This window comes from Caloenas nicobarica, chromosome 5, assembly GCF_036013445.1.
Source record: "Caloenas nicobarica isolate bCalNic1 chromosome 5, bCalNic1.hap1, whole genome shotgun sequence".
Classification (NCBI taxonomy): domain Eukaryota; kingdom Metazoa; phylum Chordata; class Aves; order Columbiformes; family Columbidae; genus Caloenas; species Caloenas nicobarica.
The window spans coordinates 67,841,290-67,864,314 of NC_088249.1; the positions used below are offsets into that span (position 1 = coordinate 67,841,290).

At 49.1% G+C, this 23,025-nt stretch overlaps 1 protein-coding gene across 2 annotated transcripts in view; it reads right to left on the bottom strand.

Moving 5' to 3' along the window:
• Positions 1–5,557: 5,557 nt before the first annotated feature.
• The window catches only part of CCDC9B (coiled-coil domain containing 9B), a 45,251-nt gene continuing 27,783 nt past the window's right edge, over positions 5,558–23,025 (bottom strand). For both annotated transcript variants that reach the window (XM_065636711.1, XM_065636712.1), the window contains 6 exons: positions 22,937–22,998; positions 22,371–22,424; positions 21,811–21,916; positions 17,063–17,120; positions 15,938–16,722; positions 5,558–7,958 (listed from right to left, as the gene is read on the bottom strand). In XM_065636711.1, the coding sequence (XP_065492783.1) occupies positions 15,970–16,722; positions 17,063–17,120; positions 21,811–21,916; positions 22,371–22,424; positions 22,937–22,998 (1,033 nt within the window). In that variant the 3' untranslated portion in view covers positions 5,558–7,958; positions 15,938–15,969. The remainder of the gene's footprint in view (positions 7,959–15,937; positions 16,723–17,062; positions 17,121–21,810; positions 21,917–22,370; positions 22,425–22,936; positions 22,999–23,025) is intronic.

A 23,025-nucleotide genomic window follows, 5' to 3' on the forward strand; every position in this document is an offset into this window, starting at 1 on the left:
GTCTCTGTAATACAGTATGTTCTCTTTGGCAGCGGGAGGAGAATTTGGGCAGAATGTCAAACTGGAAGGACTCTGTGTAGCAAAAAATGGTTTGCCCGCTGTGGCATATAACGTTGATTGATTTGTCATTGCTCTCCTTAGGTGAGGCTGGAGGAACCTCCATACGCGCCTTAAGTCCAGCTAATTGTGGCATTTAAGCGTTGGTGAGGAGAGAAGGTTTGATCTTTGATGGCTGAAGCAGGTGGGGCTCTCCTGGTGGGTGGCAGCGGTGCCATGAGGTGCTCCAGGGCTTGTGTTCTTCCCTGCCCGGGATGGCAGAGCCCACACAGCGGCACGGCACCTCGCTGGCACCTCGCTGGCACCTCGCTGGCACCCTGAGCCTATGCTGTCGGGAGGTAGGGCTGTGCAAGTGATTCGTGATGTGCCCCAGGGCAGGCGTTCCTCACAGCTTGATGTTTTCCTGCCCTGTAGCCTTCAGAAGCGTTCTGTGCGGTCCTTTTCATCGGTGAGCAGTGCAAAAAAAGTGGCTTTTAGTGACTGGAGGATGTGGGTATCAGCTGGGAGACTGTATGACCTGTGTTGTTCTGAGCAGCTGCTTTTCAGATTGATGGTTTCGGTTGAATGCCTTAACTGTGAGGCTGCCAGGCTGTTCCGTGTCCCTGTGGAATGATCCATGGAGTTCGCATTCCCTCTGCTGTGGGATAAAAATGTGCTCTAACGTGTACGTATCTCAGTTGTGCAAATCACGAGGATGCTGTAGAATATGGCACTTGACTTTCTTAAAGTTGGGGGGAAAAAATAGCGGGTTTGTACCTAAATCAGTATGCTTTGGACTGGTGGTGGTGTGTTAAGCCTGCATCATCAGCTGGGCATTCCCTTACAGCATGTGTTAAAGGTAGAAACCAGGAACAGCGGGCTTCTAGAAAGAAATTGGGCAAAGGGAGGGAGTGGGTTGGGTGTGATCTTCCACCCTCCTTTTCTATTTTCTGGAGAGTGTGCAGGGAGGTCTGTATGTTGTTAATGTGCTAAAAAAGAAAGGTAGCTGGTGGGAAGGAAGGAAGGAAGATCGTACTTGGTCCTTGTAGCCAAAAGCACGTGTGTGACCAGTGTCACCTTCCTGCAGGGCAGGAGCTGAGAGCCCGAGGCTGGTGCTGCAGCAGACGGCTGCCCTGCCACCCGCTGCCTCCGGAGCGGCTTCGGAACCCTCCTGCTCACCCCGCGGTGGCAGGACAAGGGGTCCTGGCAGCAGCACCCGCTCACAGCTTTGGCCAGACGCTCAGCTGGGTTTGGCCCCGTGGGTGAACGTTCTGTAGCAGCCGGTGATTTTGTTCCCTTGGCGGTTCTGCCTGCAGCGCGTTGGTACCTGTTTTGTACCCGATTGTTTGAGAGGCTGCCACACGCGTGCTGTAGCTCTGGGTCATGGTGAGAACGATGTGGTTTGCTCTCCCTGGCACCCACTGCTGGGTGTGGGGGAGAGGCTTTGTGCAGCTCTCCGAGGGAGGAGTGAGGAAAAGAGAAACAAAACAGGCTCATTGTTTGGTGCCAGTTGAGTTTAGTCTGTTTCTTGGCCCTGGTACTAAATGCAGAACCAGTTGGGAAGTGTCTCTGGGAGGGAGCTTGTGTTTAACTTTTAAAGCCTTTGAAGACAAATAAAAGCTGGGTGGAATTACACAGAGGCTGGGATTTCTCTAATCCTGGTCTGCAGCTCTGAATCTATAGTAGTGAATCTATAGTGGGTTTGAACAGTGCAGCCAATGTATGCTGGATGTACGCAGACTCCTGGCATTTTTCACTTTAAGTACAATTGCTCTCAGAAGACTAATAGAGCATGGCCGCGTAGAGCAGATGGAAGGGAAGTGAATTGAATTAAATGGGCTGTGTGGCCCTCTTCCAACTTGTCACGTAACTGCCCAGACGTACCTTGTATTCAGGAGCAGGAACAACATAAAGCTCTTCACCTGGTTTGTGGTGGTGTTGGCAAAGGATCTTTGGGACGATGACAGCGTTGAGATCTGCTCCAGCAAAGGGAACAGACCCACTGCTGAAGGATGCCTCCCTTTCTGGTGCTAAAAATAGCTGATGAGCCGGTACTAAGATGGTTGTGGCCGTCTTCATTCCTGGATGGAAGTGCAAGCTTGATGAGTCTCAAACTGTGTTTTTCACAGGTTCTCCTCTGCTGACAAATGGAGATTCAAGTGAAACACTTCTGTTTCTGTACCTGTTACAGCTGGCGTTGGAGCATCCTGGTACTTCACTTCGGTTGTACTAAGTGTGCAAGGGGGGAAGCTTTGGCTTGTGAAGATGCAGAAGGATCACGGGCTGCTGGCCTGACAGCCAGAGAGCTTTTGTGATTTGAGCAGCCTTGTTTTCCAAAGCCCTTCTGGGCCTAAATCCTTCAGCTCAAACCTCATCCACATCCTTTTCCTAGCCACGAGTCATAGTCCTCCGGAGGCAAACGTGTTCCCCTGCAGATGCTGCTGCCAGCCTGCCATGAGCCACGCTCTGTGCTTGGTACTCTCTTCGTGGCAGACTGTCCAAGAAATCAGTGACTTTGCAAATACTTCTAGTAACAAAAATGGCTCGTCTGGACTGTTTTCTAGGTGTAAACTAACTTTTAAAAATCCAGGGTACTAGGCATTTCTTGGGAAGCAGGTTGGCTGCAAAGGAAAACAGCTGGATTGTCATCTAGGACTATGAATTTTTGCATTGTGTTGCCATCTTTGTACTGAGACCGTCATCTGCGTCTGAACATAACTTTTTTAGTGCCCCAAAATGGTGCAGTCACAAGTGTCAGGTAAACCTGAGGTTTGAAAGGCAGGCTGTCTTGCTATCTGTTGGATTACTTCAGCTCCAATTCAGCCTGTCCTTCATTGGTCCTCAAAAGAAAAAAAAAAAATCAGTTCACTTAGTGTAATTGTATCAGGTGAGATAAGGCACAGGCTTTTGTGTTGCTTCCTAGAAAGAAATCACTAACATCGTGATTTGTAATGTTATTTCCTTGGTATTGCTGGCGAGGGTTATTCCCTTCACACAAATGTTGTCCTGCATGCTCCTCGCACACAGAACCATGCCATATTTCCAATGTGTGCAGATCTGTGTGTAAGGGAGTTTGGGTGAAGAAGATGGTCAAACATGAGTAAAATGTCTTGGGCCCTTCGCTTTAGTGACATGAGGAAGTTGACGAGTGTCCAGACTTCTGACTCTGGGATGCTCCTGTGAAAGCGTGATGGCTCTAACGGCTGCAATAGTGGCATCTGTGCTTCTATTTTTTTTACTTCATTGTTTTCTTGATTAAACATGCTAATAATTCTGCAATGCCAACTTTCCTCCAAGCTTAAGAGTCTCTGTATCATTTAGGGCCCGAGTTCCAGATTTTTGTCCTCCAAGAGCCTTTAACAAATTGTGGCACAGAGAAGTCACCGTACGTTTGTGCTTCAGGTACAACTTAGTTCTGAAACGCAGCATCGTCAAGTGTCAAGGGAAGGTAAATGCTTTGATTTTTCCAGTTCCTAATCACAGTAATCACTTAAGAGGATGGAGGGAAGACCAGGTGATGTTCTGCTTTTCCTTTCTGACTGGGAAGAGTCTCATGAGGGAGGAACTGGACTTTTTGTGGGGAAATTGCTGCTGCTGCCTCGTCCAGCTGTCCCGTGACAGTGGTGGCCCTCTGGCTCTGTAACGCTGCCTCTGCAAAGATCCTTACTGCAGGATTTAACTGCAGGCTCTGTCAAATGGAAGCACTCCCTAAAAGGAGGAGTAATAAGTGAAGAATTATTAATGATGTCCAAAGGTGCATCTGGATCAGAGGGTGTTCTCTGAACCTTCTTAGTTCCTTCCCTGTAGGTGCCCCTGGGCTTACACCTATTTATTGATATATAATCCTTGCCCTCTGCCTGTTACGTGCTGGTCTTGTCCCATTGAGCTCAATTTGTTCAGGGAGAGTGCATTTGGTGTAACTCAAATGCAGGACCAGAAGGAAGGGAAATAGCTGGAAAAAAGTTACTGGAGCATGTAATATGCTCCAGCAGCTGGCTCCATTTTCATCTTCTAAAAGCGACCTTCTCTCCACGCACGTTCTCCTGGGGTCTCAACTGAAGTAACACACACCGTCTGAATTCCAGATTCCCGGGACTGAGCTGTGGTTTTGACGGGGAAGGCGGTGTTGTTTTTACTCCAGATCCCAGCTTAATCCATGAGCGTAGCTGAAAAGCAGTCTTGCGGTGTCGTGCTGGTAACAAAACCAGCGGCTGCTTCTGGGCATTGGGGATCTTCAGAGAAGCCAAAACTCATCTCGGAGGGTGCTCTGGACAGGGTTACGTGTGTGGGGGTGTGTTACCGATGGCTGTGAGTCCTAGAGGCGCTCAAGTGTGTGGAGAGGGGAATGATGTAAGAAACAGTTGTAGCCAGGCTGGAGCAGCGAGCTGAGGAGGTGAAGCTCGACTTCTGGCTATTCCGCCTGTGTTCGGAGGCAGTTTTGGGAGAGCCGCGTCCCTGGTCAGCTGTGGTGTCGCTGCCCTGAGCTGGTGGGATCAGGAAAGAGCCATGGACGTGCCGGTGCGTTGGCTTTGCCCGTGGGGTCTGTGAGCCGGTGAACTGCTCGAGCTGTTGAACCTTTCTGTGGGAAGGCAGCGGGCACGTCCCGAACCTCCCAGCAGTGCTATGTCCTCCTCCTGCTCTGGGACTCTCATCGGCCTCAAAAAAGCCTTCCATGTAACTTAAAGAGCACCAACTACCATATGACGCACTTCAAATACAAAAACTTCTGACTAAATTGCCATTTGCAACTAATTTATCTGGAGGGGAGCTGGTACAGAAAATCAGTGAATGTTTCTGTTAGTTCTGCTTCTAGACTCTGTACAGGGCTTTACTTGGTAGTAATCTGTGCGGAACACTTCTGCTGGAGGCATTGGGCTCGCTGAGATAGGAACCGAGAGCTGGAACTGCTGTTAAGATTTGACGTTGTTGCCTCCTGCAGTAATTGCCTTGGTAAAGCTTTGGAAACTCAAGTATCTCCAACTTTATCCAGATGTATTTTTGTCCTTGGCCTGAGGTTTTTTAAATTGATCTCTTTATGCAAGAGTTAATTCACTATTCCGAAATCAATTTCGATATGAATTTTAGGTACGGAGTCGCTGTGTTGAAATTGATGGCAAATTGTGCCGACTAGCAGAGTGTCTGGCAGCAAACTGCTTTTTTGGTTTACAGAACAAGGTGTTGTGCCCGAGAGTCGCTGCTGCTTTCCTGGTGTCTGCAAGAGCCAGAATAACTTTGACAAAATCCCTGCGCTCCCAGCCGCTGCTGGGAGGGAACAGGGACCTCTGCAGGCAGATGACTTTGTGATGAAGAGGCTCCCATGTCTCTCTGAACCAGTCTTGAGTTCCAACGCAGGCTGCCGTCGCTGCCGCCAGCTTCTTGGGTGACTTAGCACACACGTTAAGCGCTTTCCTAAGGGGTAAGCAATCTGAATTGGAGCGGTTGCTCTAAAAAGCAGAGATTATTGATTCAGTTCAGAAAACTCTACATGTGGGACTGAGAAACACTGAGAGCTTTTCCCGCATCACAACTTTTATTTCATATAAATAATCCCTCTACATCAGATTTTTCAACTTTTCAGCCTTTGCTCTCACTGTAAAGAAGAAACAGCTAGCCACAGTTTTCTGAAAAATTGCAATCCAGGCACCACCCCAAACGCATTCGAGCAAAGTGTTAATGAGCAGGAAAAAGTTACACTTAGAGCAGGCACTATCTGTGTAGTCCCTTCCCTGGAGCTTGGTACAGACTCAGTCCTTCCTAGGCATCACTAAGTGCAAAGTTACGTGGATTTGCAGGAGAACACAGAGGGAATGGGGGAAAAGTGATGGTTTTCCTTTCCAGATCGAGTCTAGGGTGGTAAGATACAGTGACAATTGCAGGTTTTTAAAAATTTTTTATCTCTATGAATAAGTGCTGGACCAGGGGCAACGTAAAAGTTTGTCTGCCTGGCTGTGTGCCCAACGGCTGCCGACATGCAACAAGTTCTTGATCTGAGACTGTATCGTGCACGGACCGCGAGGCAAGGCAGCTCCTGCTGTGTGCTGGGAACGACGCGGGCTGACTGCGGCAAGACGGAGCTCAGACACCCGATGTAAAAAATAATAATAAATTAAAGAATGAAACCATTGTAAGCAGGTTTTTGAGCCAGTCAGATAATCAGCTTTTAACACTGATGGAGAATCTCCAGAACCTGGAGCAGTTTTATAATCTGGCTATTATCTATCTATTCTTTTAACTGTTGAGTAAGTCCAAGTAAACCCAGTCTGATTTTTGGAGGGGTGATGATGTTTCTACTGATAACACATGAAAGCTGCACACTCTGTTTCTTGATAATACCTGGTCTGAGGCCAGTAAATTCTCCTGAGCTTGGGATGTAGAGGAAGTTCCCAGGCTTGTCCATGAGATGGGTGCTTTTGGATCTAAGTTACGTGGAAAACCAAAATGTTTATCTGTGCAAATATTAGTTTATTAGAACAGAATACAGTATTTCAGTCCACACATGCCAACCGTCTCACCAAGGCAGTCTGCTGTTTTGGATAGCAAACACATCCCACAGTGAAATCCAGCAAGTCTCAATGCATACGTGTCTGCATGTACGTTTGCTCCTGCATTAAGTTGTAGAGCAACGCTTCAAAGCGAGCCTGATATCCTCTCTGCTCTGTCATTCACAAGCCGGAAATTCTGTTGTGTTATTCCTTGTCCCTGCTTTTTCCTTACTCTGCAGCCCTGTTTCAGGTAGGTCCTAGTCTGCTGTGAGTCTCTTAGCTGCTGGAAATCCAAGCAGCTGCGATTCTTGCGCATTTATGCTTGTAAGTGCTCATCCAGGTTATTGATTTGGAAGGTTTCTTTTAAGGCCAAGTCAAAATGTCTGTATGGCAGCTTCCAGGGGAACTGCTGCCGTCTTATTCAAGCACAAGGCTACGAAAGGCACAACCAGGAAGGTGAAAGCATTTGATAGGAAGCCTTAGACCCTCAGCTCCCGTTGGGCCTGGGTCCTGCTGCCAACTCCTTCGGGCAGGGTAGTGGAGAAGGAAGATTATTGCATTTGTGCTGTCCTCCTCCTTGCCCGGCTTGGCACACAGAGCTCCACGTGTCTCCAGCTACTGTAGCCGTCCTGGCTTTACAAAGTGGGCGAGTGTTTTGCTGAGGTGCGTGCATACCTGCTCAAACAAGCAGCCACCTTCCTTAGAAAAAAGCCCCACTCCCGATGTGCTGATGCAGCTGTTTGTGCCCTACACACCTAACCAGAGGAGGAAAGCAAGCTGTGCGCAGAGGAGACGCTGGGGGGGACGTGAGCACCTGCCCCCCACAGTGTACCTCAAGAACACTCGTCCCTCTGTGCCCCGCAGCCCACACAACCGCCGTCCACCTCTGCCAGCACCTCGACCACCTACAAACCCCTAGCACAAGAGCTGCTCTGAACACTACTTATTCATCCTCCTACCCAATTACAACGTAACGCCTCTCACCCTGTCTCCTAAAGCTCCGTTGGTAGCGAGGGAGAGCTCGCACGGCCGCTGCCGTCCTCCCAGCACAGCCGCTTCCCTGCCGGCCTCTGGGGGGGTGCCCAGAAACCTAAACCTTAACTTTAAACAGAATTAGTTATTAAATAAAATAAAGTGCATCCAGTAGACATTTCATTGGCTTGCCACACAGCTGCAATATAGGCAAAATAAATACAAAAGATAAGTGGCGGTATTTTCTTTGTAGGTCGGGAGTGTGTGTAGCCTTCCCTGTCCTTTGGCACACGGAGAGGAAAGGGCGATGCCAAAACTGAGCAGGGGTGGTGGTGACGGGGGACCCCACGTGTTGTGAGTGGGTGCTGAAGGGCACAGGGCAGGTGCTGAAAGCTGATTTCATAGAAGGTCAAAGAGCGAGGACAAGCTCGTGCTCCTCTTCTCATCCACCGCCTTCAGCACGGTGTCCTGTGAAACAAGAGCAGAGACAGCAGCGGGATTGTCAGTCCGCGGGGAACTGCTGAGCAGTAAATTAAAAGCGTTGGCTGAGTTTCAACCTGACCTTCCTGTGCGGCTGGGGCTGCTGGGGGCCCCAGCACCCACCTGCCAGATCCCACGGGAACAACGGGGCTCCGCAGCCCAGGGAGGAGCTGGGGGCGCCAGGCTGGATGAAACACGCTCCCAGTCCCCCTCTGGGTTAGATAAAACTACGTTAGTCCTTTTTTCTCAAGAACAGCAATCTCTACAGGGGTTCGTGTGTGCTTGGGCAGCACCTGGAGCACCAAGAGGGGCTGATGTGGGGCAGGGCTTTGCTGCCTCTCTTGTGAAACTTGTGCTGGGCTGCAGCACTTGTGGATCAGCCTGAAAACACAAACCCCAGCCTGGAGCCTTCTGTCCTGTAGCTGCCTTCACACCCAGATACCTTGATTTTAATTGCAAAAGGCAGACTTCGCAGTTGGGTGGTTGTTGTTAGTTGGTTGGCATTTTTTTATCCTGCAGCTGCCAGATGCTTGGGAGCTGCTGAGAATTGCTGAGCTGGCATTTTCCTGCATCCATGTTTAAATCCCCAGATCTGCCTTCGGCTGATGCAGATTTCAGCACCAAAAGCTCACAAGGAAGGGCAGAGGGGACACATTAAAAGAAAAACAGATGAAACACCATGAAGGCAGGAGAGGCGATGGTAAGCTTGGCTTGCATAAAAAGGAGACCTCTAAATGAATCATTTAAGGACATGTACACAGATATCTAATAAGGAACTGCACTGAAATCATAGCCACGGCACTGAAATAATCAATGCTATGTACAGCTGAGATTGTAGGACTGTTGCTGGGGTTGTTTTTCACTGTCCTGTATGTCTCCCACTGCCGGGGTGCTTGGGCTGCAGCAGCACAATTCTGGATGTAGCGCTCCTGGGAAGGGCCGGGAAGCAGATTTTCAGAATTGTGCTTGGTGGTCCAAATATTTTTAAAAATCTCTTTTACAAGTCTGAACTGACTGCAGAGCCAGCTCTGTTTATTGTTGATCTATTTTATTACTAATGGTTTCAAATCTCTTTGACAGCCTTGTGCTATTAGTGCTGGTAGACAATTCTCTTTCCTATTTTTACAATATTATCCTTTCAATACAGACGCCTTCCTGTGCATGAGTGATGTCATTCTGCTGGGTCTCTCCTGGGGCTGGTCCACAGTTCCCAGAGACAATTTTGTTCTTAGTGGGCACTCAGTCCCGTGAAATACCACAAGGCAAACTCAGACATGACGCGTAAGGACCATCTGTTAGACACAATCATACCAGATTTTCTCACTTAGCTTTTAAAAAATGGAGAGAGAGAGAGATATATATCTATCTATATATCTGCTGTTCCAACATACACTGTTAGGCCAGAAAAAAGACCAGTAAGATCAAGAGTCATCTTCTACCTAGAACAAGCCATTGGACATCCCTGATTTAATTCCCATTTGAATTACAATTGATTTCTTTAAGGGGAAAAAAGATTTCTAATCCTGTCTAGATTTGCCAATGGTAGAAAAATTATCACTGCAACTCTTGCTGAGGTTAAGTATGTAAAGAGAGTCTGTGTGGATTCCTGTTGGAGTGGCTGAAGATATTGTCACTCTCTGGGGCCTGTTCTCAAGGGCAGAGCTGGCAAGAGGAGGACGTCCCTGTGCCCCTTGCGTGGCAGGTGACAACGTGGGACGTTCACCTCCCTTTCCCCTGGGGCTGGCACGAAGAGGCTTCACGCAGGTGCTGCGGCGTGGGCACGTGCTCCCTGCTGCCAGCCTGGCAGTAACAGCAACGACTGGAGGTGACAAGAGCAGCTCCGTTTTCAACATTTAGAATGGTGATGGCTTGACTGGCAGAGCCCTACATTATGTTCAGACTTGTTAAGCTGCAGTAAGTAGCCATAAGGAAACAAAGGTGCTCCGGTGAAGAGCAAGTGAAGTCAAAGTGTCAACTGCTTCTAATAGTTCCTTGTCTCCTCAAGTCACCCCACCAAACTAAAGAAGAGACAGAAACTCTTGCAAAGTGCCAGAGAGATTTAGGAGCAAAGAGCCTACATTTCCATATGGGAAGTGTACGCTCATTTTTGGGGTGTCAGTGAAAGCATCTCCTTTGCAGCGGTCCTCAACTTTGACAGGGCCATACACAACTTGCCATCAAACTCATCCTGTCGCTGCCGCAAGCACCACATTAGCCAGTCCCTGCCAAAGCACGCTGGGCGGGCCAGCCCGGGGGCAGCGAGCCCTGCCCCGACACGGCACGCTTCCAAGTCCTCTCCTCCAGGCAGCCACCTTGCCCTCATCTTCCCCTATTTATTCAGGGTCTTCTTCAATACATTGACTCTTGCACCAGAGTTTTCTGGCTTGAATGTTTCTTCACTGCTGTTTGCTACCCTGCTGTATTTACAGAGATCACAACTCCAGCACTTTCTGCCTTCATCTCACTAGACTAAACAACCATTCCCTGGAGTCCTTCCCTGGGTTTCTTCAGCCCAAGTACAATTCTCTTGAACCACTGTCACATAATCCCCGTGTTTTCCAATGTTAACAGTATTTTCCCATGTTGTGCCCTGGGAGAGGTTTCCGTCACTCCATAGCATGAACATCACTGCATCGATCCCTGTATTTAGCCATAGCGCTCCCAGTTCTGCACGAGGATGCTCAGCTCTCTGCCCTGGTGGTACACGATGCTCTGGGAATCTGAAACACCCGTCGTGTGACGGTCGGTCCGGGAGGTGGTGTGGGCGGCTGGAAGGGCCAGCGAGACCCACGCTGCTCAAGTCAAGCCCTTGGGACCTCAGCCTGCCGATCCTGGGCCAACTTCCAGACATAACAGCAGATGGGACGTCCTCGTCTCTTGAACCTTGAGGAAGCTGGTGTGTTCTTCGGCAGCTCTGTAACTGCACTGGGAAATGTTGGTTTCTGCTTGTCCCGCTTCCCGCACCAACCTTTAGTGCCGGTTTGCATCAGAAAGCCGACCTCTGCCGTCCTCTGCCGCGCACAGGCCCTGCCGGCCCCGCTCCCGCTGACGTCAGCCCGACCCACGAGGTCAGATCCCTGGAGCTGCTCTGGAAATCTACCCCCAGCTGCATTTTCTCTAAAGATGTTAAGATTAATTTTCTCAAGAGAATTCAGGGAAAAGCTTCTGTGTTTTTTGTGTATCGTTTACTTCTCTGGGACTTGCTGGACATTCTCCAGGGATTCCAGCCCTGCACTTCGGGTAAATATTTATTCCTTGTTATTTGAAGCGAAGGATAAAAGCCCTACCACACTCTCTGCACAGCATCTCCAACTGATTTGAAGGTGATGGAGATTTTTAGTGCCATAAATAGACATCAGCAGTGGAAGCTGTGAAACCCACATGGTGGCCGCTTGCTGCAAGGAGCTGCTGTTGCGCAGGGATGGATGAGCAGCATCTGCGGTGGGGAGGGAGATCTGGCCGTTAACGTGGGGGGACGGGGCCCCCCCGAGCCCAGGAGCAGGGCAGGTGCAGAACACGGTGTTATCGCCCATTGCCGACATTTGTTCTCTGCCGTGCTCTGGGCTGCCTGAGATCCATGAACAGAGGGCATGGCCCTGGCGTCAGGTGAAGTGACCCTGTCACAGGATTTTCCACTTCATGGAAATTCCACAATATTAAAAAAAAAAAGTCATTCTGTTAAAAAGTTGGTTTTTTTTTTTTTTTTTTTTACATTCCCTTTGGAGTCGATAGGTTGTATTTTGCAAAATCATAGCATCTGTTTCAAAGCCGATTTTCCAAAACTTGCACCGTATCGAAACTGAATCACCAGTATTTAAAAACATAACATTAAAATTTTCTGTTTTGAAAAGGTTTAACGAGGGCTCCAGTTTGCGTTTTATAAAATATGAAGTGTTGGAGCAGACACACTTCTGGTACATGCAAGGCATTTGTCAAATCTGTATTTTTTCACAGGAAAAAAAATAATTTCATTGGGAAGTTACCTGCTACCTGCTGGCAGGGAATTCTTAACCAGTTTTGATAGCCCATGACGGTGCATCCCTCCAGATGCTTCTCCTTTATGCTGGTCATATCTCACATGGGTTCCAGTTACAATAATCATCTTCCTTTATTGCTATGAGCTCTCTGTCCTCCAATACAGTAGTCGTTCAAACTCTGTATAATTTAGATTCTCAGCACAGACTTGGCTCATGTTTTCTACCAGGCACTCCAGGTCATTCCCTGGCCACTTGTTCCATGGACACAGAACAGCGCAAAGCTTTCCAGCTGGTCTGGATTTACCAAGCCAGAGCTGCCCGGTACCTCCCGCAGGCTCGCCCAACAACAACCCATTTACCTTGCCGCATAAATCCTTCATCCACAGAGAACTTGTGTTACTGTTGTTCGCGCACCGCAGGGTGAGAAACGCCCCCTCCCTCCCCTGCTGCAGCGGAGAATTTGTCATTGTGTTGCCCTGATGCCAGCTCCACAGTCAGGAACAGGCATCTGCAGTTCCTTGTAAGCATCTACTGTTCAAAAGTATACACGAGCTCCCAGCCCACCGCCTCTTCAACTGGATTACGGGCCATTCACTCAGGACTGCCTGTTCCTTAAAGACTATACACCAGCCGTGAGAGGCAGAAAAGAATTCAGGTGGTTTGGGCACCTGAATTCATGGTACTAGACACAAAAGGAATAAATAGAACTTTGAATTTTGCATTCTAACAAAGAAGCGCAGCTCTTTGTTTAATGCTTGATCTTATTGCTCTCCTAGCTCCCTGAGTGATGCTCTTTTCCTGGTTCTTGCTCAACCTAGCTCTGCCTGATAATGCTGCGCTTTTGATTAGCCAGGCTGAAAAGGCACGATCATTAGCTTGTCACATGTGGTTACACTCACAAAGGGACTCCAGCGGTTGTCCTGATGTTTCCCTCCAGGATGGCCACACCACTGAAGTCCCTGTGTGGGCCACACGCAACGGCTTTGCTGGTTTCCTACGGGTTGCACTTCAGTCAGTCCTTGCCCTGAAGCATCACCAGGAGTCAGCTGGCTCAATAAGCCAAAAAAACCAAATAGGAAAATCCTGCCAAGGATTCAAACGCACCTCAAATAGGGCAATTCTGAGGCATCTGGTTCCAAAGAATTGCTGTGAAATAACACTTCAGGGAGAACTACATGAAAATAGAGCTTTGCAGCTTTTTATACAGAGCATGGTCTACAACTACTCTGTCTGCAGAGCGCTAGGAGACAGAAGCCGAGGAAGAAGGGAAGCGAGTGTCGCCAGCCGGTGGTTCTTTCTGACTGCCATCTGTGTCATTGTGCAGCCTGCCACGTTGATTTGGGGACTTCAAAGCAACAGCAGGAATAGACACGAGACCTTTTCGCTCCAAACATGCTGACAACTTATTTGGTGGCTATTGTTGTAATCGTCGCTGTTTGTCGCTCCTGGGAGCCCTGCTGTCAGCCACGCAGATGAACCGCTCTGCTTGTGCTGAGCCAGTGCTACAGAAACCCAGGTCGTGCATTTTTTCTGCCTGCCAAGGGAAGTTCCTGACAAATTGGACACATGGAGCAGACAGTTAAAGACAGGTCCGTCTGCCTCTTGGCTCTTCTCCCCACTACAAATAAATCATGGCAGAATTCACTCTGTCTGCAAATGATTGTATTTGGGAAAGCCAGCCCTGACAACAGCCTGTCAGTGGTGCAAAGGGAGAGGCCAAATTGCTTTCTGGTGACTTGAGCAGATAGGAGGTGACAATGACGCCCTAGACCTTCATCACAGCCAAGCAGCACTCACGCGCCCAGTCCCCAAGTGCTCTTGCAGTTGATGGAATGAAAAGAAACACCAGGAGAAACCCATTGCTGGGATGGGGGACACAAAGTGCTGCTCCAGCTCAGCCCGGCGCCGCTGCGGGTGCCCTGCCAGCCGTCTCTGATGCCGAGCACATAGTTTAGGCACACCTGGAAACTGAGCTTAAACTGCTTGGGAAAGAGAGGCAAGTGAGGCAGGAACACGCTCTCTTGGAGGGGCATGATCATGGAAAACAAGCATTGCAGATAGGAAGGAGAGAGATCGGAAGGCAGGCAGGATGAAATGGTAGAGGGTAACTGGGACACCAGTTAAACACTCATTTTCCCCCAGCATCACTACACTTGGTGTTTCCCAAGCAATAAATACTTCCAGAGAGCAACACTGGCCTCAAGCTCTGGCTTAGCCAAGCGGGTATGCGAGCGCTTAAGTGCAAACACCAGGTTAAGTCACCTTCTGTTCTCCAAGACATAAAACGATGTTTATAATTGAGCCTGCAGTAATGAATGCAGCGAGGAGTGATGGAGTGAAGAGCCACGCTCAAGTGGACTCAGGGCCCGATTAGCAAACCATAGGAATCTCCACTGCTGAGATGAAAACGGGCTACTGTAATTTATTGTTTCCTCTTAGTCGGTGTCTAATTAAAGTTATCCTGAGTGAGAAAAGTAGTCATTAATTCCTTCATCCTCTACTTTGGGGGCATTTTTGGTAGACTGGAGAGGCACGGCCTAGACAGCAAACTCCTGCTATGTGCATCCAAGGGTCTCTTAACATTTTCATAAATGCTGTTGGAATTAATTTCCTTCACTTGAAGGAATTTTAGTTCAAGCACAGAACCAGCTCCTGCTGGTTCTTGGTGTTTTGTCTTTTTTTAAATAGCTGTAACACTTGCGCTTCTTCAAGCCTTTTGTATAGTATTGGAATATAGTGAAAGTCTTTTGTTAGCAGCTTAACCACATCATCCCTAAGCTCACTTATGCCTTTGGGATGACTACTGAGCAATACTCGGTGACAAGCTGCTGGGTTGGGGTCTGGAGAAAACCCTGCTGAAACCAGGGAAAGGTACCCGGTGGGGCGATCTGCCTGCCTGGCTTTGAGCAGCTAATTGCCTTTGAGCAGCTAATTGCCTCAAGTGCCCACTCATGGAATATCGCTGCTGCCTCTCTACTTGAAGGCTAGAACCAGGAGTATCCTGAGAGTGATTCAGGTGATAGACAAGCTGGATTGTGTTCTGGAAGCGCTCACCTCTCCTTCAAAGAGAAACAAAGCCCAGATCTTCAGCTGGGTGCCTCTGTGCTCAGCCTGAGTTAACTGGAATGAATTACAACCTGACTGCCGAACCCGGTGGTAGGATCACATCCCAACTTACCCGTCTGATCTGCGGGTGTGACACCCTGACCTCTGTCTGACAGTGCCTGGAAAAAACATCTCTTGCAAAGGTAACTGCCCAAGAGCCCCTACACTCTCTCCTTGCTCCTTCCTCCTAATTTCTACCTTATTTTTCTGCCTGTCATACTTTGTTCTTTCTCCTGGCCTTTCTCGTTCTGCATTTGCCTTTCTCGAAGAAACTTCTTTGCTTGAGTAAAACCTGGAGCATTGCTACATAACCAGATCTGTTCTTCCTCCTTTCTGTCTGGTCAACAGGCCTTTTCAACAGCAACCGTCTCACCTTTTGTATTTATGCGCTGACTTCACATTAGTGTTACTACCCATACAATTCAAAGTGCAGTCGCCCTTCAAACTACTGTCCACGAGCTGGGCCTCTACAGCTTTGCAAGTGTTTTGGGAAAGGGTCTGTGCTGACCTCAAGTTATTCTAGTTGTGATCACCCTGGAGACAGAAATAAATTAATCCCACTATCCTTTCTGAGGTTCTCCCTTCCCAGAACAGTTTCAGTTTGTGCCCTAACTAATGTATGTCATCAACCAGACTCAGCAGTCCAGTTTTCTGTCCAAGTTTTCCTGACTTGCAGTTGTTTCCCCATCCACTCTAGGGCAGGTCTTTGTGATGCACAGATTTAAACTACCTGAGGGACCCATATCACTGTTCAGGCACATTTCTGGATAGTTTTCTGGTGTGATGCCGTAATGGATACAGAAAATGGGAGTTGTGGACCTGTACTAGAGCTGAGTGCATTAATGGGATAACAAACACACCATGGGAGAGGGGTCAGGAACTCACCTTCTGTCTCAGGCAAGCCGGTGCAATCTTCACTAGTTGAGAGTGACCCCACTGTCCTTGTCCTTGCAGTCCTCAGGCTGGTTCCCTTCCCTGGGCTGTGACTTCACCATGTCCTGCTCAGATACACCAGTCTGGTCAGAGCTGGCTTTCCCTGGGGGCAAAGGCTCTCCTCTGTGTTCAGTGCCTCCAGCATCTTCACCTCCTTTCAGTGCAAGTGTCTGCCCCTGAAGGGCAGCGTCTTGGGTCACCTCCTCCCCTCTTTTTCTCACCAGTTGTCCTTGATCTGCATCCAGTCCATCTCCTGCTGCTGTGTCCAGCTTTCCTCCGGGGCTGTTTAAAGAGTCCTCAGTAGACTCCTGTTCTGAAGCTGTGTTTTTCTCTAAGCCAGCTGCATCTAAATTTTCTCCCACAGGCAATGACAAGGTCTCCTCACTGCCACACCTGGTGGTTTGCACAGAAGCCGTGCTGTTAGCGCTCTCCTGCTCCTGGGAGATGTCAGCAGTGCCAGGCTTCCCACTGGCTTCTTCCCCAACACTGTCCTTGCTCAGCTCAGGCCCTGGCTCCGAGTCACCTGTGCTGGTCACAGACATGTCCGTGCTGCAGCCCTTCACTCCTCGCTGCTCCTCCTTCTGGCCGTCGTGGGCAGACTGGACCTTTCCGCTCTGTAGCCTTTGTGATGAGGAGGCCCCATGGTCTTGGAGGCTTGGCTGTTTCACCTTCTCCTCCAGCTCAGCTGTGCAGTCCTCTTCCACCCCCTCATCGCCTCTGTTCTTTCTCAGGCTCCTCTGAGAAAAGAAGGAAATATTTAGTTCAGCTTATTAAAATACCAGTATATGGTATTCCTTGTCTATCATGGCTCTCAAAACTTGAGGAAAAATTTGCAGAGGCCATTAAAGGGTGTAAAAGGACGTTGGTGGAGAAGCGTTCAGGGACCAGAATAAGTGGGGTGGTTGTGCTGACAGAGGGCCAATGCAACAAGCAAAGCTGCTCTCACATCCTGCCATCTGCAGAGTGCTAACGAGGGGTTCATTTACCCCAGCTCTGCACTGGCTGAGAGCATCCAACCTTCCTGACCATGCATGTTCTGAGAAAAATCAGCAGTCAGCCTTGAACTCATGAACTCACCTGGCTGTCAAGGTCATCCTTCGGAAAAGACATATCCTCGCCTTCTTTTGCATCCCATCTGTCAAGGGAAAAAAAACCCAACACAACAATTAAATAACAAAACAAAAACAAAAAACCCCACAACAAACCAGAATTTAGACCTTCAAGTTCTCATATGGCAAAGCCACTCTCCCTGCCTGCCACCTGGGTAGGAATTTCTCCCAGGTCCATGCATTCCTTGTCTGAGCCCCTTGACTGGGTAACAAGAGATAAAGGGGCAGACAGAACTGGTCCAGTTCCTTTTGGCACCTGCAAAGCACTCAGCCCATCCAGAGACACTTATCTGAGACCACTACATCTTAATGAACTGGTGGTTGTAATTCTGAATGTAATGAAAACATAAAATCCAATTGCCAGAACAGAGAGTTGTCGTTAGACTAATAAGATATACACGTTGCTCATGGTGATGTCTGCCACAGTCTTGTCCTGCTTGCCTGACAGTGCCCAAGGGTCCCAGATGTCCACAACGGCAGATGCAGACAGTGAAGGATAAAATTGCTTTGAAATACCTTGGGAGATTGGAGACATGGACATATGTGAGCTGACTGCAAGAACTGCCATCAGGATCAGTCTGAAGGTCCAGCCTGCCCAGGCTCTCTTCCCCCTTCAGCATCACTAGCAGATGCCTAGGGCAGAGTTTGGAAAGAGGGCAAGTGCGTTTAACACTCCCCCCGTACCCTATCCAGCTTCCAGAAGTGTGCAGCTCCGGGATTTCCTGAGAGATGGTATCTCCGTGTTGAGTCATGCTCAGTAGACAGTCTCGTCCAAGGATTTGTGTAAGTGCATTTCGACCTCATAATAAATTTGCAGCAGCTACAACATCCTGTGCCAAAGAGGGCCACAGCTTGGTTAAGGGCTGCATGACGAGCTGCTTTCTTTTGCTTGTTTGAATTTGCAAGGCTGAATATAAATGGGAATTTGCCCATGCAGTGCTATGGGCAGGGAGGGGTCTTGGTAACCCTGACCTTCTTAGGTGTATGCCTGGCGAGTTATATCACACACAAACTTTTTACATATATACACAAGTATATTATATACATATTTCTCCCTACCCCATACTCTTAAAACACATGTGCAAACGTGTGTGAGATTTAATTCTTCTCTAGATAGACTCTGCTGGGTTTACTGGCCTCTTCATCTGGCAAAATTGGGCCAAGACACAAAAACTGAAAATGCACACTAAGGTGACTGTAGAGTCAGGCATTTCCAGAGGCAAATGCGTTACAGTGACCCCACATGCCCTCGTGAAAATCGTGTAGGAATTACCATCACAGGCTCCACCGTACAATCACACTAAGCTGCTTCACGCTGTCTTTTTATCTAGCAAAGTCCTCAGGGCAGAGGCAAATTGCATTTGCAAGCACTTCAAGGCTCTCTCAGAGTGTAGAGCCAGGTACAGGTAGAAAAAAGTCCGGCTGTAGAGCTGATCATACCCAGTGCTACGTGTCAGCGTGGGTGCCCTTGGGACCAGCTCCCCTCTGTGCTCAGCGGCAATGCTGGTGGGACAGACAGCAGACCAGAGGGACTCCTGCTGCCGGCAGGTTTCTCTGCCTGCTCTACCATGGCCCAGCTCCTGCAGAGCCGGCCCAGCACAGACACCCCACAGGTCTAAGGACAGCCAAAACTAGCCAGACAGCAATGCTGAAATATTCAGCATCTCCACCCAACATGTTCCTCCTCCCCATCATTACTGCTCACACCGAGTGTGTTATTCATCACTAACAAGCAAGGAAAACACGCAGCACATTCCCTAGCACGTTAGTGCTGTCCATGACAGACACTCATATAGGAACTTGGCTCCAAATCCTTCCTGGGGTAAAGCGCTGCTAGAAGCCACCATGAGGTACCCCAAATGGGTCTGATCACTGCCCTTGGGGCTGCCTGGACTTAAACGGGAGGGGAGTCTCTAAGTGATAAAGGCAGATCCAAGTGAAGGTAAGGAAGAGTCAGCACCTCAAAGGCTCCCTGAGCTGAGGTTTGAAATGAGAGGAAAAGCTTCAGAAGTGGCTCTTCCCAAAGGGAAGCAGTGGAGCTAAGGATGCTCTTCCAGCCTCAGAGACAAGATGGCATGACCAGGGAGTCACAGGATCCCCTCTAGATCAGAGGACCCAGAAGATGCAGTGAAGAGGAGATAAGGAAAATGAAGTCCCTGAGGTGAGCTGGATGGGCAGAAGGAGAGCTATTCTGAAGAGATTCTGGCAGGACAGAGCAGCTGGGTGGTGCTGAGCTCTCATGGTGAGACAAGGTGGGCATGGCCAACAGCAGAAGACGTGACCAGAATAAACCAGATGTACCAGCACATGGAGACCCCAGGAAAAACCTCCTCAGCTCCTTCCCACCTCCCCAGGCCCTGAAGTGCAGGGAAAAAAAAAGACTCCTGTAGGAAGGAGAGAGAAAGGAAGAAAATTATCTTTGCAGTGGGTATAACTCATGTTCCCGCAAACACTGACAAAACCGAAAGCTGCTTGTTCTGTGCAATTTCTTCCAGCCCTTGGGAGCACTGAGCATCTCTCCCGCAATGAGACACAATCTGCTCTGCAGCAATAAACTGCTCTGTGAACCCTTCTCAAAGCAGAGGGGATGGCACTGGATGTAGATTTTAAAGGAACAGATGGATCAAAGTCCAAAGGAAAAGTGTCTCAGGAAACAGTGTTCTGTGATTAGCTTGGAGGAGACCCAGACAACTGATAACAACTGATCCGGTTAAGTTCAGAGGGAAGTACAGACAGCAATGCTGCACCAGTGGCCTTCCCCCTGAACCCAGTTTAGCCCAAAACTGGTGTGTGATTTCAGGAAAGCTGTATTCTGTAAGAAGTACTGGCTTTTAGAAAGGATGACAACCTGAAGACAGGTCATTTGTGGCTATTAAAAAGTCTTACAATTAGTGTGGGGGTAGTAGAGTCTGCCCAACAGCTACCTGTGCTTTATAGGATCAGGTGGATATATTTTTTCCTTCTGTTTCTCTCCAGTGCAGCTGTTGAAGCAATTCCTGTGTTTTTAGTTCTTCCCTCACCGCCTTGTAGTCTGTCCCTTTTTAAATTTTATTCTTATCTCCCTCTGGCCAGCTTCCTGTCCCTGCTTTTTTAATTCTTCCCTCTCTGCCCTGTCACTTTTTACATTTTATTTCTGCCTCTCTGGCCAGCTCCCTGTCCTTTTTATTATCACGAATAACCAAATTTCAGTGGCAAACCTCAGAGGCAGAACCACACCAGGTGTTGCGGTCTGGGGGTTTGGGCCGGCCCTGGTAGGTCAGAACTGTGGGTAAATCACTGCGTCTTTCAGAGTTTTGAACAGCAACGTTCAGCCTGCAGCTGTCTCAGGTATTTACAGAAAGTACCACATAAAGCAAATCCCCTGGCGTGCCCATCCTGGGGGAACAAGCACAGCTCAGCAGCTTTTCTTTCCCAAGTACATTTCATCAGGGATGGAGCTGAAGAATTGAAAGAGGTGGAATGTAACTTAGAAACCAAGCTAACTTGATTATTTGCCTGCTGTTTAACCTATTCTTCATCCATTTACCAGAATTAAATTTAATTTTTAAAAGTATGATTAACTAACAAGGCTTAGGAAGACAAAAGACAACCCATCGTTATGCTTTGAGTAGATTCCCAATCCGCAGCATAACAAGATGAGTTATGGCTGCTCAGGTGCATTTCCTCAAAGTACAGTCACTGGAAACAAAAGCAAAATTGAAAATTCTCCAGGCTTATCACAGCAGCAGGCTCTGCATACGAGACCTACACCTGTCCTGCCAGCGCAGGATCCTGCACACACGGCCCTGCCCAACACGCTGCATCTCAGCCAGCTCACAGCCAGCACCCCCCGAGCTCCCACTGACTCGCTGCTCTGGGTAACGTGGCGAGTACCCCCATGAAGCACAAATCTGTTTGTGCAACTCTTTAACTGCACGGCCAGAACTGACCTGGGTGGTTCAAGAACGCAAACATTAAATGCTGCTGGAACGCTTTTGTGCCTGGATAAATGGAGAAGCTTGGTGTACGTAATCAACTCTTCATCCTTCTGTTGCCTGCTAAAGGGCATGGCAGTGCCGCGAAGACAATCGCTGTTATTAAACCGTCAGTGTGGCTCCAGGAAACTGGAGACTGCACTGAATTTAATTATGGAGAGCAGCAGGGGAGGGGGGGCCCTGGGAGGATGTGGGCGAACCTGTAAAATGCACTTAGTTGTGCTCATATTCTGAAATTACTTCTGTGCAAGTTACTATATTGCTGCGTGCTGCCCACAGCCGGCAGAGCAGGCCACTTCCCTCCTCATCAGGTTAGGGATCTTCCAGAAGAAGCATTTAAGAAGAAAAGACGTTTATACCACAGTATCAATCCTAATTACTATTGGTTCAGTTGGGAACTATCTTTGGAGGCTGCTCCTCTGTATCAGCAGGGCCTGGCAGTCAGATAAGACACGTTCAAACACCGGCTGGGGCACATGCCAGCGCTACCCAGCCATGGTCACAGAGTAACCCTGACCCCCGGGCTGTTCCGCAGCGTTGATGCAGCAGGTCCATACAGCAATGGTGCACCCCACAGGTACCACTGACCCCATGGTCCTAGCCAATGGCAACTCATCTGAGAAGACGCCACTAGGGAATAAAATCTCTTTTTGTCTGTCCCTCTTCACAATCAGGCAGGGAATGAGCCCTGGACACGCACATCGCAACCAACAGTTGGTGGCACGGCTGCCAGCCTCCTCACCTCCTGGCTCTGCCCGTCAGTCTGTCCTTCCCTTTGGCTCGGCTGCTCGTGGCTGGTACTGCTTTCGGCCCAGGATCGCTCACATTCACTCCGTGCTGTCCTCCACCTGGAAGACAGGTTGGAAAGGCCATGCAAGAGCAGGCAGAACCAGCTGCTGGGCCACTGAAGGGGCCAACCCCCTTGTGTCACTGGGAAGTACCCCTGGAGGGGGAAGCCTCTGAAGCTGGGTGCATACTATATGTGTATTTCCCAAAGTCATAAATACAAACTGATAATTTAGGGCTATTTCTTCTGCATTTTTCATTCTACATTCCAGTTATAACATTAAATCTTATTCCTTGGATACAGCCTCCCTTGTGCTGTTCCTGGAAGGCTTGTTCTTGTTCTCCCTTGCCGCACAGCACAGACCGTACACGCAGCTATGAGAGCAGCCACGCGGTACGGCCCCAAGAGGTGCTCCAAACCTGCGGGACTGCCTGGCGAGAGCTCTCTCCATGAGGGCATAGCAGAGGTGCTGACATTTAGTGGGGTGACACGACTGAGTCCTGGGGTTTACTCACCTCTCCCATTCGGAGGAAAGGACTTGTGGTGGAATTTCCTTGCGTTTCTTCCCCCTGAAAGGACAAAGCAAAGCATGCATGGAAGTGAGTGAGGTTCTGTGATGGGCACACAGCAGAAAGCCTGACGTTCAAACAGGGTGTCACAAGGGAAAGCTTTGTTCTGCCAGTCCATCTCCTGAGAAACAGGAGGCACGACGGACTTATGCCCAGTAAAGAAGCCAGCATGTGCCACGGGGATCAGAGATAATGTGCTCTGGAATAGGATTGCCTCTTAAACCAGCGTTTGGGGAAGGAGGCAGCACTGAGCCTCCGTACTGTGTCATACAAGGTCACAGAAGCCACTGCTCTCCCTGGGAAGGTAAAAAGCGCTAGCACCCAGCCACTCAAATCCCATCCCCTGAGCACTCTGCAAAGCAGAGAGGGCTGAGACCCCAACACTGCACTCAGAGGCGTTTGCCCAGGAAAGCAGTTTCACAGCTGACAGCCACGGCAGCTGCTGTGGCACTGGGATTCACACGATCAGCATTCACTAGCATCAGGACAGAGTCTAGGTGTCCCTTGCCAACCTTTCTTATTGCTGGGATTATCCAAGGCTGGCTCCCCATCCTTAACAAAGTCCTCTTCAAACCTGCAGGTTAAAAACAGGCATTGTCAG